The 14,304-nt window shown below is 49.5% G+C and overlaps 1 protein-coding gene across 1 annotated transcript; it reads left to right on the top strand.

Annotated features, from left to right (window-relative positions):
* Window positions 1–9,173: 9,173 nt before the first annotated feature.
* On the top strand, window positions 9,174–11,957 carry LOC309565922 (uncharacterized protein; the record flags this gene model as incomplete). The annotated part of the gene is made up of 4 exons (XM_082270952.1): window positions 9,174–9,704; window positions 9,756–9,995; window positions 10,125–10,472; window positions 11,139–11,957. The coding sequence occupies 4 exons, from the start codon at window positions 9,174–9,176 to the stop codon at window positions 11,955–11,957; spliced, it is 1,938 nt and encodes a 645-aa protein (XP_082127078.1).
* Between the last annotated feature and the right edge of the window lie 2,347 nt (window positions 11,958–14,304).

The raw sequence follows: 14,304 nt of genomic DNA, 5'->3' as shown, positions 1-14,304 counted from the left end.
ACGTCCACATAGGTACACAGTGTTTAAACATACATGTGAGGTATCGCTGCAAACGTAGATCAATAATTGTAGCCCTAGACCTCCTCTGAAACTCTAAACTGGTAACCTGTAGAAAACGTCACAAATTAAGAGATTTTTAAGTATCGATGTTTGTCGCCATTCCACGAGCGTGCGCAATTTTGAAGCATGACGTGTTGGATATCAATTTACTAAACATAAACAAAAATTGGGCTAACTTTTCTGTTTTCCTATTTTTTAATAAAAAGAAGTGCATTTTTTTTAAAAAAAAAAAACAGAATTTTTGTAAAATCTTACCGTAAAATTCCTTTCTCTGAGTCCTCCGACAGTCGCCGCCCCCTTCCAAGTCCTCACCAATGGGTATTGACCTTTGCTCCGTAGGAGTAGCTAGGCAACAAGAATTGTTAATACAAAAGCTTTTAGCAAAGACACACCCCTAGGGGCTGTCCCCTCAGTCAATACCTCCCTGCACCAGCATTCCCAACTCAGTTTGGTAGCATAGCAGTAAGAGTACACAAAAACCCCAAAAGAGGGGCGGGGGGCGGCGACTGTCGGAGGACTCAGAGAAAGGAATTTTACGGTAAGATTTTACAAAAATTCCGTTTTCTCTTACGTCCTCCGACAGTCGCCGCCCCCTTCCAAGTCCTCACCAATGGGACGTCCCAAAGCAGTGAAGACATGAGGGGTGGGAGACGCAACCGTAGAAAGGCAACGCAGTACCCACATCAGAGAAAGGAACCTTACCACAGTAAGAGAACCAACTGGGCAACAGGAAAACGTGCTCAACAGGAGCAACAACCCAGGAAAACAAGTAACCCAGGGGTAAAACACCCCAATAACCAAGGGTCCACAAAAACAAGGGTCCCTAAGAAACTGCCACACTGAGAACTTTACGGCCAAAGGAGGCATCAGCCGATGCCTGAACGTCCACCTTATAGAACTTTGAGAAGGTGTGAACGGACGACCAAGTCGCCGCCTTACACACCTGGGCCACAGAAGCCTGATGATGGTAAACCCAAGACGTACTCAAAGACCTGGTAGAGTGCGCCTTCTCAGGGAAGGGAGGAACCTTCCCCTTCAAGGCATATGCTTGTTCAATGATCTGTCTGGCGATGGTCTGTCTGGCGATGGTCGCAGCCGACGCCGCCATGCCCTTCCGAGGTCCCTTTAGGAAGGACAAAGAGGGAATCCGACTTGCGAAAAGATTTAGTGGACGACAGGTAACCCCTGATCGCCCGGACAACATCCAAGGAATGTAAGGCAATCTCCTTCGGATGCTTAGGCTTCGCGCAGAGCGAAGGCAAGACAACGTCTTCATTCAGGTGAAATTCCGAGATCCTTTTCGGAAGAAAAGATGGGTTAGGCCGCAGGACCACCTTATCCTTGTGGACCACCAGGTAGGGAGAGTTGCAGGACAAAGCCGCCAGCTCCGACACCCTGCGAGCCAAAGTGATCGCCACCAAAAAGGCAACCTTCTTGGATAACAGAGACAACGAGATCTCCCTGATCTTTTCAAAGGGAGCCTGTTGCAACACGGACAGAACCAAGTTCAAGTTCCATGGAGGTAAAGGGTCCCTCCTAGGAGGAGCCAAATGTCGCACCCCCTGAACAAAGGTGCTAACCAATGAATTAGACGCCACAGGGCGTTGAAAGAGAACGGCCAGCGCAGAAATCTGACCCTTAATCGTGGCCAACGCCAAACGCTGGTCCACTCCCGTTTGAAGGAAATCCAACATTCTCGACACCGAGTATGAGCGAGGGGAATACCCCCTGGACTCACACCAGGCAAAATATGCCTTCCAAGTACGGTAGTAAATCTTCCCCGAAGAAGCTTTTCTAGCCTTGATCAAAGTGGGAATGACCTCAGGGGAGAGACCCCTATCCTTCAGGACCTGGCTTTCAACAGCCAGGCCGTTAAAGCCAGCGACTGTAAAGCAGGATGGAATATCGGCCCTTGAGACAGGAGGTCTTCTCGAAGTGGCAGATGCCACGGAGCGTCGACTGCCAGATTTACGAGGTCTGCGTACCAAGACCGGCGAGGCCAGTCCGGCGCCACCAGAATCACTGTGTGCGGTTCCGAGGCTAACCTGCGAAGAAGCCTGGACAGCAGTTGAATCGGTGGAAAGGCATACATCAGACGATACTGATGCCAGGGCGCCACTAACGCGTCTGAGGCGTCTGCCCGAGGATCGCGTGTCCTTGCCACGAACCTTTCCACCTTGTTGTTCAGACGAGACGCGAACAGGTCCACATCCGGGGAACCCCACTTCGCGCACAACATCTGGAAGACATCCTGGTGAAGGGACCATTCTCCCTGGTCCAGGGTCTGGTGACTCAGATAATCCGCCCGCCAGATCTCCACCCCCAGAATGTGAACTGCCGTTATCGCCGGGACGTGCGTCTCAGCCCAAGACAGAATGTCGGCTACTTCCCGAGCCGCTCGGGCACTCCTGGTGCCCCCTTGGTGGTTGATGTAGGCCACCGCGGTGGCATTGTCCGTCTGAACCCGAACTGGACGGCCCCGAAGCCGGTCCGTCCATCTCAGAAGGCAAAGCTTTATCGCTCTCAATTCCAGAATGTTGATCGGAAGGGAGGACTCCTCCTCCGACCAAGTTTCCTGGGCGGACAGAACGCCCAGAACACCACCCCAGCACGACAGGCTGGCATCCGTGGTGAGCCCCGTTCACAATAATGGACGAAAAGACTTGCCCCCCGACACCGCCGGGGACTGGAGCCACCACAGAAGATCCCTTCTGGTGTCGTGGCTCAACGAGATCCACAGTTCCAGGGATTGCGGCCGCCCGTCCCTCTGGGCCAGAATCTCCACTTGGAGACCCCGCGTGTGAAACTGGGCAAAGGGGATCGCCTCGAAAGACGAGACCATTAAACCTAGACATCTCATGCATGTCCGGAGAGACGAGTGCCGGTTGTCCCTGAGGGACCTGACCTCGTCCTGAAGAGTCCGAAGCTTGTCCTCCGGCAGGAAGACCTTCGCTTGGACAGAGTCCAGAATCATTCCCAGGTAGGGAAGACGAACCGAAGGACACAGAGTCGACTTCGGAACGCTTATAGTCCAACCGAACTCCTGCAGTGTCCGCATCATGGCGGACAGGTCGGTCACCAGGCTCTGACTGGCGTTTGACCGTATCAGGATATCGTCCAGATACCCCAAGACAGCAATGCCCTGTGCTCGCAACAGGGCCAGAACCGGCGCCAGCACTTCGGTAAAAACCCGCGGAGCCGAAGCGAGACCGAAAGGTAACGCCACGAATTGGTAGTGATCCTCCGCAATGGCGAATCGAAGGTACCTCTGGTGACCCTCGAAAATGGGGATGTGTAGGTACGCATCCTTCAGATTGATGGAGGCCATGAATTCCCCCGGACTCAGGGCAGCCACCACTGAGCGCAGGGATTCCATGCGAAACTTGCGAACCCGTACAAAGCGGTTCAGAGCCTTTAAGTCCAGAATCGGACGCACCTTGCCCTCCTTTCTGGGCACAGTGAACAGATTGGAGTAAAACCCCCAAAATCTGTCCCGATGAGGCACCGGGACCACCACCCCCTGGGCCCGCAGGTCCCGCACCGCCAGGTGCAAATCCTGCAAGCGCTCCGGAGACAGCTGAAGATTTGAGGGAAAAAATCTGCCCGCCGGCCGAGAGAGAAATTCGATCTTGTAACCAGATCGAACGATTTCCTGAACCCATCTGTCCCAAATGCGGGCCAGCCAAGGTTGTAGGAAACCGCGCAGACGTCCCCCCACCCCAGAAACAGGTGAGGGCGCCCCTTCAGGCGGAAGTGGTATGGGAAGCCGAACCGGACTGGCCGGACTTCTGCTTCCCCGCCGACGGCTTCTTCTGGGAGCCTTGGCCTTTGAAGGGCTTGCCCTTGGACTGCGACCGAAAGGCACGAAAGGACCCCTGAGGGGGCCTAGACGAGGAATTCCGCTTGCCACGGAAAGACTTATGCTTGTGAGACTGGGGCAGGAGAGTACTCTTGCCCTCCGTAACCCCTTTTATCAGGGTATCCAAAGCCTCGCCAAAAAGGCGAGACCCCGCGTAGGGAAAATCCGCCAGCGTCTTGCGAGAAGATTGGTCGACCGACCAATTCTTCAGCCAAATCAGACGACGATTCAGTATCGCCACGCTGGACAGGCGCACAGCCAAGGGAGCTAAATTCAAGTCCGCATCGCACAAGTACATGACAACCTGATGGATCTGGTCCACCATAGTCAACGTGGTAGGTGAAGCGGAATCAGCCACCAAGGTGCGCCTGAGCATCTTGGTCCAATCAGCAACAGCCTGTGCCGCCATAATGGAAGCAAAAATAGGCTTCAGCATAGAACCAGCCACCATATAGGCATGACGGGCAAGAGACTCTATTCTCCTGTTCGTAGGGTCCCGGAAAAACCGGGGTATCCTCAGAAGGCACCGCAGTAGCTTTGTTCAAAACGGCTACCGCGTGATCCACCGGAGGCGCCACACACCAACGCTCGTCGGTGGAAGGCGCAAACGGATAAAGAAGTTTAAACTTATTTGGCACAGTAAAGGGCTTCTTTAAATTGCGCCACTGTTCATTAACCGTATGGTGAAATTCAGCAGGGCAGGGAAAAACCTGCGCTGATTTGCGAGTCCTCTGTGTTCCAAAAGAAGACACCCTAGCAGGAGGAGTAGGCTCATCCTCCAGGTGCAAGGTATCCTTTATGGAAACAATCAGCTCATTCATGAGTGCAAGCTCTTCAGGCGAGCCAGGGGGAGAAACATCAACCCCCTCCACCTCAGCCTCCCCCTCGGACCCCATAAGGTCCAAAGATGAGCGGGACCCCGAGAAGGGTACGCCAGCCACAGCAGCCACATCGCCCTCTGAATCAGAGGAAATGGATAACCTGGCCCTTTTTGCGGATCGTTCAGCCATCAGCATCTGCACCTGAGACACTAAAGAAGCCACTACAGTGGTCAGATCGGCCCCCTCGGGGGGTGCAGCAGCCCCCTGGTCCCCCACCAGGGCGGGGGGAAACTTGCTATCCTGAGAATCCATGCCCCAGTACAGAAAAGTAATAAAGGTACTGGCCCTTTAATACCACGGCGAGCGCAGCCCACCGCACACTGCTGTATGCACTGACCCCGCAGGGATAGACAATACTGAGCAAGGAATGACAGGACAAGAAGGTAAAAACCTGGAGAGAGCACACCAGACTGCTGCCACCGATCGCTGTTCCCAGAGAAAGAGGAAGTGATGCAATGCTGGCTGACTGATATAGCCTATTGAAGGCTCCGGCAAAATGGCCGCTCGGCCGGGGGAGAAGGCTACAATAAAATGGCGCCGCCATGTGCATGGATGAGTACCGCAAACCAAAATGGCGGCGAATGGCGCCAAAACACGGCGCTGCATAGGGACAGGGCCGGTCACAGTATTCAGGCAAAGAAAAAATGGCGGATCGCCGCAGCGACCGCCGCACACACACATGTCTGCACTCCAAACTGCACCCAGAGCATAATAAACAGCAGAGCAGGATGCCGCCCCCCCCCCCCCCCCCCCCGCAGCCCACAGGCAGTGCAGCCACACAGGGATCTGACAGGGAGCCCGCAGTTACACAGACATGGAGGGTAATACACAGCCACAGACTGACACCCATACAGAAGGTCCCCACACAGAAGGTGCTTACCGTACCAGATGGCGTGGGGAGCCGTCTCCAGCGACAAACCGCTATCAGGGCAGACAGGGAGTGCCACAGCCAGGACGCTTGTGGACCGCAGTCATGGCGTCCAGTGAGGTAGCCACCTCACAGGCAGCATCCCTGCAGCGAACAGGGCCAATGTGCCAGAGTAAAACCTAAGCTAGCAGGCTGGGGATCCATCTGGCTCTCAGCCCTGGGATCCAGGGCGGCCAGTCCGAGACCCAGCTCCGCATGATGATTCTTCATCAGAAGATCCCTAAACTAAGGCTGACAAAATAACAGCTAGCAAGGAAAAGAGAAAAATACTTGAAATAAAATCAAATAAAGGGTAGAAGGCTGAGACTGAGCCCCAGCACAGGAAAGCCAGCTACTCCTAAGCTAGGCAAGATCAAACTGAGTTGGGAATGCTGGTGCAGGGAGGTATTGACTGAGGGGACAGCCCCTAGGGGTGTGTCTATGCTAAAAGCTTTTGTATTAACAATTCTTGTTGCCTAGCTACTCCTACGGAGCAAAGGTCAATACCCATTGGTGAGGACTTGGAAGGGGGCGGCGACTGTCGGAGGACGTAAGAGAAAATGCGTGGGGTATTGACCCGAGGGCAAATACAGTGTGACAAAGTATTGCAACCATCTCCATTTTAATCTCTATAGTCTCTTGCCAAAAAAAACGTGTTTGGGGGTTCTAAGTAATTTTCTAGTAAAAAATACTGATTTTAACTTGTAAACAACAAGTGTCAAAAACAGGCCTGGTCCTGAAGTGGTTAAAAAGAAAAAAAGTCTCCTGGCTTCTAGGACCAAGTTGAGATCAAGCCCCATCCACCCGCTGTCATTACACCTGTCAAATGCCAGCGTCTCTGCCCATTAAAGCTCTAACATTCATTGGCATACAATGATAAAGCGTGGGGCTACAGATACCACAAGGTGCTGCAGGTAAGCATTGTTTTTACTTTAGCAATGTCATGTTCACTTTAACTCTGGCTGCATTTAAAATAACAAACCTTGTAACGGCATAAAGGGCCATACACCCTATAAGATTTTCTGAAGACTTTTTCCTTTAGATTTACCAAAACCATATAATATGAGGTCAAACCTAAACACTTTCAATTTGTCTGCAATCTGGCAGGCCCTTACACTACATAGAAAAGGTAAATCTGAAGGAAAAAGTCTTCAGAAAATCTTATAGTGTGTATGGCCCTTAACTTTGCATTGTTTATTATATCTGTCTGGAGTTACACTTTAACAGGGTTAGAATCATTGGATAGAATCAGAATGGGTTAGAGCTTTTGCTGTGTTTTTATTGATACCTGTGTTCCCATTGGAGAGATTTTTCCTTATTTTCTGCTCCAGTGACTCCACCGCACACAAGAAAAGTTTCCCAAATGTTAGGCAGCAAAAAAAGAAAAACAACTTCTAATGCTTCCTAATTCTATCACAAATTACAGAAATTCAGCTTCCATTCACAGACATCATAAGAAAATCGCTATGAGAGAAAGCATGAGGCTTTTTAAAAATGTCACCAGTATACAGATAAACCATCAGAGACTACAGTATTGGAGTTTTATTGGTATTTTAACTAAATTAATAAACACCAAAAACAACCTTCTGGGAGTAAACTTGGGCCACGGCCATTTTTTTTATTGGTTTTAATAAAAACACTTTATTCAAAATTCTAAATTGAAACAATATTATTTGAAGTTTAAATTGTTATCACTTAACCACTTGCCGACCGCCGCAAGTACATATACTGCGGCGGTCAGCCCCAGCCAGGCAAAGTGATGTATATATACGTCACTAGCCTGTCACCGGCTTGTGAGTCAATAGCGGGCGAGCGCGCGCCTGCTGAGGCACGCGCCCGCCACGGCTCGTTCCCTAAGAAGTCAGTGCGTGTGACCGGCAGACCCGATGTCCGCCGGCCACTCGCGATTGTTCGCCGGGAAGGGAGAAAGGCAGGCGGCTAATGTAAACAAAGCCGCCTGTCATTCTCCCCTGTGTAAAAATGGAGATCAGACGGTTCTACTATGTAAGACCGTTGATCTCTGTTTTTACACTAGTCTCCATGTCCCATCACAGTAAGAAACACGCCCCTAGGACACACTTAACCCCTCCCTCTCCAATACAGTTAACCCCTTCCCTGCCAGTGTCATTTTTACAGTAACAGTGCATATGTATAGCACTGATTACTGCAGTAATGTCACTGGTAACCCCAAAAGTGTCAAAAATGTCAGTCAAGGGTCCGATCTGTCCGCCGCAATGTCGCAGTCCCGCAAAAAAAATCCCAGATCACCGCCATTACTCGTTAAAAAAAAAAAAAAAACCCACCAAAAATGACAAAAATCTTTCCCTTTGTTAGTAAACGCGATACCTTTTGCACAAACCAATCAAAATACACTTTTTTTACCAAACATATGTAGCATAAAACAAATTGGCCGAAAATGTTAAAAAATTTTGATTTTTACATTTTTTTGGGGGAATTTCATATAAAAAAAATGTGAAAAATATTGTTATTTTTGCAAAATTGACGCTATTTTTTTGTTTTATAGCGCATGATCAAAAAAAAAAATAAAAAATTGCACAGGTGATCAAATACCTTCAAAAGAAAGCTCTGTTTGTGGGGAAAAAAAGGACGTCAAATTTGTTTTAGGTACAGCGTCGCACGACCGCGCAATTGTCCGCTAAAGTCACGCAGTAAAAAAAAAAATAAAAAAATCGCAAAAAAACCCCTGGTCAGGGGTCGGGGCTTAAGTGGTTAAACAATGGCTCAGCCACTACGACTCAAGCCATACGTTTCATAGGAAGTTTAAACCATCCCATAAATATAACTCATAAACCTAAATTACCATATCAGCTCAGTCATCAAAACTCAAGCTGGAAACTTATACAACACAAAAGTCCCCCTTTTAACAAAAGGTGACCCAACCGCGTAATATCAGGCCATGACAAAAATTGAGGCGGGAGGGAGAGGAGCAGCACAGAGATTCCTCCGGAGGTGAGTAAACTCTTGGGGTCTGAACCCCCTTTAAATAGACCCCCCAAAACGTTCCAGAACTGCCCAGGAGGTCAAGTGACCCCTACAAAATTCATCCCACCAATTAGGTGACCCTTCTAGAAGGCTCCTCATGTGTTATTACAGGTGTATGGGGAGTCTTGAAACCTGATAACACTTTAGGGATCCCCTGAAGAGAAAGGGGGAGGGCCTGAAACCCATAACCCTCTCACTCAGGGGAGCCTTGAAACTCCCTAACTGCCGCTGTCCCATAGTAAAGGGAGCCTTAAAACTGCCTGACTGCAAAGGTCACTTTGTTTACTGTCACCATGGCAACAAGCAAGCGGTGACAGTTGGTGAGTCTGAGACTATAAAAAGACCTGCAGCTGAGTCAACGGATCAAACCAGCAGTGAGAGGCGAAGGAGTAGCAGCACACTGTTAGTTCTTAACCTTGTTGAGTTGGTTTTATTGCGATTTTTTTTGTGATTTCCAAAAAAAATGGGAAACTGTTGTAGAAAAAAACGCACCCGTGTTGATGAGACAGCTTATCATCCAAAGTCACAGGCAAAGGCAAAAATTACTTTTAAGCCTTTAGTGGCTGGAAAACAACAGAGATATCAGTCTGATGTCTCTCTCTGCCATGATGTGCCTATTGTGCCTAGTGGAGGAAACTCTGCTGCCAGGCCAACTGACACTAATGGCAAACCAGAGGAGTCCCTTCAGCTGGAAACACCTCAGCTGAACACTCCAGTGACCTATACTGATGGAAAGGAGTTTGTTCATTCTGAGAGAGGCAGTAGCCCTCAGCTGAACACTCCTATTACCAATACCGAAGAAGACACATCTGTTCAGTCTGATGGAGCCAGTAGCCCTCAGCTAAACAGTCCTTTAAACTATTCCGATGAAGAGGGATCAGAGCTTGAAACATCTCAGCTAAGCAATACAATGACCTATTCCTTTGAAGACAAATCTGTTCAGTCTGATGGAACCAGAAGCTCAGAGCTGAACAGTTCTGAAATCTTTTCTGATGGAGAGGTGACCTTTCCGCTTTTAAAACTTCAACCGAAACCTCGAGTGACCTTTGCCAATGGAGACACATCTGGTAGGTCTGATTCTTCCAGTAGCTTGCAACCTACAAGCCCTGTAAGCTATTCTGATGAAGAGGAGTCCTTTCAGCTTGAAACATCTCAGCTGAGCACTACAGTGACTTTTTCCTTTGAAGACAAATCTGTTCAGTCTGATGGAGCCAGAAGTTCAGAGCTGAACAGTTCCGAAATCTTTTCTGATGGAGAGGTGACCTTTCCGCTTTTAAAACTTCAGCCGACACCTCGAGTGACCTTTGCCAATGGAGACACATCTGGTAGGTCTGATTTTTCCAGTAGCTCACAGCTTAACAGTCCTGTAAGCTTTTCTGATGAAGAGGAGTCCCTTCCGCTTGGAACACTTCAGCTGAAACCTCGAGCGACCTATTCCGATGAAGACAAATCTGTTCAGTCTGATGGAGCCAGAAGCTCAGAGCTGAACAGTTCTGAAATCTTTTCTGATGGAGAGGTGACCTTTCCGCTTTTAAAACTTCAACCGAAACCTCGAGTGACCTTTGCCAATGGAGACACATCTGGTAGGTCTGATTCTTCCAGTAGCTTGCAACTTACAAGCCCAGTAAGCTATTCTGATGAAGATGAGTCCTTTCAGCTTGAAACATCTCAGCTGAGCACTACAGTGACTTTTTCCTTTGAAGACAAATCTGTTCAGTCTGATGGAGCCAGAAGCTCAGAGCTGAACAGTTCTGAAATCTTTTCTGATGGAGAGGTGACCTTTCCGCTTTTAAAACTTCAGCCGAAACCTCGAGTGACCTTTGCCAATGGAGACACACCTGGTAGGTCTGATTCTTCTAGTAGCTTGCAACTTACAAGCCCTGTAAGCTATTCTGATGAAGATGAGTCCTTTCAGCTTGAAACATCTCAGCTGAGCACTACAGTGACTTTTTCCTTTGAAGACAAATCTGTTCAGTCTGATGGAGCCAGAAGCTCAGAGCTGAACAGTTCTGAAATCTTTTCTGATGGAGAGGTGACCTTTCCGCTTTTAAAACTTCAGCCGAAACCTCGAGTGACCTTTGCCAATGGAGACACATCTGGTAGGTCTGATTCTTCCAGTAGCTCACAGCTTAACAGTCCTGTAAGCTTTTCTGATGAAGAGGAGTCCCTTCCGCTTGGAACACTTCAGCTGAAACCTCGAGTGACCTATTCTGATGAAGACACATCTGTTCAGCCCGATACCTCTAGCAGCTCACAGACCAACAGTCCTATAAGCTATTTCGATGAAGAGGAGCTCACATCTGAACTAGAGGAGTTCACTCAGCCAAGCAAAAGAAAGATGGACGACAGAGGGACATTTAGCCAGTTTAGTTCCCCTTCTGTTAAACCTACTTTCAAAAAGCTGAAGCCCTATGTATCCCCTATATGCTCAATGAACCCTTGTGTGGGACAATATAACCTCCATAGCCTGAGAAGAGACCTGCAGTATGTAATGGAATATGGAAACGAAAACTATGCTTGCAAGAGGAGTGTTGAACTCTACTTCCTACCTGCGAACTGTCTTAGTCGTACAGAACTGGATGAAGGAGACCGAAGAAAAATGGTGCGCTGCCTTATCAAATCCCACTCAAAGCACTCCCTGAGCTTGGAGTCCCTGTGCCTGGCCATAAACTACCTGGACAGGCTCCTACTTAACCTCAGGGTGGAGAGGCGCACCTACAACATTATGGCCATTACCTCAATGGTACTTGCCTTAAAAACATCAGAGACATATAGTGAAGAATTGGACCAGATAATTCTGGGTTGTCGCAGACATTTCACCAACACCACAATGTGGACTATGGAGGCATTAATCATGAGGAAACTCAGCTACCGGCTAATTGCTCCAACCACCAACTTTTTCTTGCAGCATCTTATCATGAAGCGGATGGCCAGTGCAGAGCTCACTGCACAGACAGTGGAGGAGAACCATATCCTGATGGTATGTGCAAAAGCAATTGTTAAACTCTGCCTGACAGAGTACTATTACTGCTCTGTCCCTCCATCACTGCAGGCCATCTGCTGTGTCAAAGCTGCTGAATGGGTTGTCTGCCCAGACAAGACTGTCACCCTCACTGGTATACAAGGATACCCAGATGAGAGCGTGCAGGAGGTGCTAGAGTACACGATTACTCTAATCAAAGACAACTCTAACTACTTAAGCAGCCTCACAGACTTTGAAGACAGCTTCTATCTATATCAATACTGATCGCTCCACGCTCAGCAATTCAAACAACACCAAAGAGAGGAAGCTGTAAAGTAACAGCACCACCAAGGGCATATCCCCATAAAAATACTAACATTTACCAACATAACAAACCAGTCAGAATCACCCTGATCCATCTCAGAAGCACTACAGGAAGAAGGGGAAGATAACTATAGATTTCAGATCCGTTGCACTGGCTGTGTGGGCAATGACAGCTAATCACCTTCAGGGACAAGGGCATTAGTTTACATTCTAAAATTTTATCCTGAAAGGACCAGCAGCTCTCAAGTGAGATAAGGGATAAGGAAACACATTTGCAGCGTAAGATGGTTTGTGAGTGCCAATTTTTAACAGTTTCACGCACACATACCATCAGTGCGTCCACCAGTGCCTTCTTGTGCGCAGCCAAAGGTGTGGAGGAATTATCCTCACTATCCGATAATTCGGGGACGGTGGCCGCAGACTCTGCACAGTAGGCCACGTCCGCAGCCAGGGCTGGACTGGCCTGCCGGGATACTGGGAAATTTCCCGGTGGGCCGCTTTGAGATATAGCCGGAAAGAAAGTTTTTACTCCCCTTTGTAATCGCGGCCGCCGGCCCACCCCGCTGGGTATGCAGAGTCGAGCTAGCTGCCAGATGTGAGCGGCATGATGTCATATCCAGAGGATGCGTGGCAGTAGTCAGCGGATCTCTAGTCATTAGCTGGCTGCACAGCATGGCGGCATCCCTTCCCTGAAGTTCCCTCCCAGGCTCCCACACAGACACCGGTGACCGACGGCGCGCTGAGCTGCCCTGTAGTGTACAGGTAAGAGTCGTGAAGGAGGGACCTTGAGTATTGCATTGGGGGGGGGGAGGCAGCATTGTATTAGGGAGAGCAGAGGAGGGGATCAGCATTGTATTAGGTGGAGGGGGGATCAGCATTGTATTAGGGGGAGGGGGCCAGGGGGGAAACAGCATTGTATTAGGGGGAGAGGGGGATCAGCATTGTATTAGATAGTGGGGAGAGGGGGTGGTCATCAGTGTATTAGATAGTGGGGAGGGGGGGGGTCAGCAGTGTATTAGATAGCAGGGAGGGGGGTCTGCAGTGTATTAGTTAGCGGAAAGGGGGGTCTGCAGTGTATTAGTTAGCGGGGAGGGGGGGTTCAGCAGTGTATTAGATAGCGGGGAGGGGGGTCAGCAGTGTATTAGATAGCGGGGAGGGGGGGTCTGCAGTGTATTAGTTAGCGGAAAGGGGGGTCTGCAGTGTATTAGTTAGCGGGGAGGGGGGGTTCAGCAGTGTATTAGATAGCGGGGAGGGGGGTCAGCAGTGTATTAGATAGCGGGGAGGGGGGGTCAGCAGTGTATTAGATAGTGGGGAGGGGGGGCAGCTGGGCTGTTCCTAGAGCCTGTGGCCTCCCAGCTGTGCTGTCCCTGGAGCCTGCACCCCGCTCTCCCAGTCTCCCCTCCCCCAACAAGGAGTAAGTGAAGGAATAAAAAGAAAGAATACACGGAAGAGAGAGGAAAAGTGGGGGAGGAACAAAGAAAAAGGGAGAGAGAGAGATGGAAAAAAAAAAAACAAGAAATTAGGATAGAAAAAGATAAAAGGGAAAGAAAGGAGAACAAAAAGGATTGGTAAATCCTAAAATGTACCATAAGGGGTTTTAATTCTGTATGAGTGGTAGGGACCCAGAGAGCGCTAAACGTCCGCTGATTAGGGGCACAAATTACCTGCCTTGAGTGCTGACAACCCACGCTATGCCACTGAGGCTGGTATGAAATTATTTCCAGGGCTGGTTTTTAGTCCCATTCCGGCCCTGTCCGCAGCGACCGAATTAGATTCAGGATTTTATTGAGACAGATGAAGTAGGGGAAGGCGGGGGATGCTTTATGCTAGCCCGCCGCCCAAAAGCTATCTTCACCCAGGACACAAAGGACTCCAGGAGCGCCGTCAGTGCATCAATGGATGGCTGGGTCCCCGAAGGGACCTGCAGCCTCTAAGAGGGAGTCAGGGGGGTAAAAATGCTCCAGAGACACCATCAATAAATAGGGGGACCCCCACAAAGTGTCTAGCACTGCAAAGGGACACCGCCACCACGCTGCTAGCACCACCAGGTCGCCAGCAAACAGCACCCCACAACCTGCAGCAGAGGGAGGGAGGGACCCTACCAGACTCACCACCCCACCTGGGTAGCACCCACTGCACCAGGATGCACTTGCTCAATGAGCGGCATCCAAAGGGGAAGAGAAAAACCCAGGAGTCAGCACCAGGGGAAAAGGAGAAGTTCACACAGCCAAAATGAGCCAAAGGTGCGTGATTGGCCCGGCTAATAGGGGAGGAGGAGGCCGGATTTATTTTTTTTTTTACACAGCTC

The sequence above is a fragment of the Pelophylax lessonae genome (assembly GCF_965119305.1).
Source record: "Pelophylax lessonae genome assembly, chromosome: 10".
Taxonomy (NCBI): domain Eukaryota; kingdom Metazoa; phylum Chordata; class Amphibia; order Anura; family Ranidae; genus Pelophylax; species Pelophylax lessonae.
Note: the sequence above shows the minus strand (reverse complement) of the source record. Positions and strands in the feature narration are given on the sequence as shown.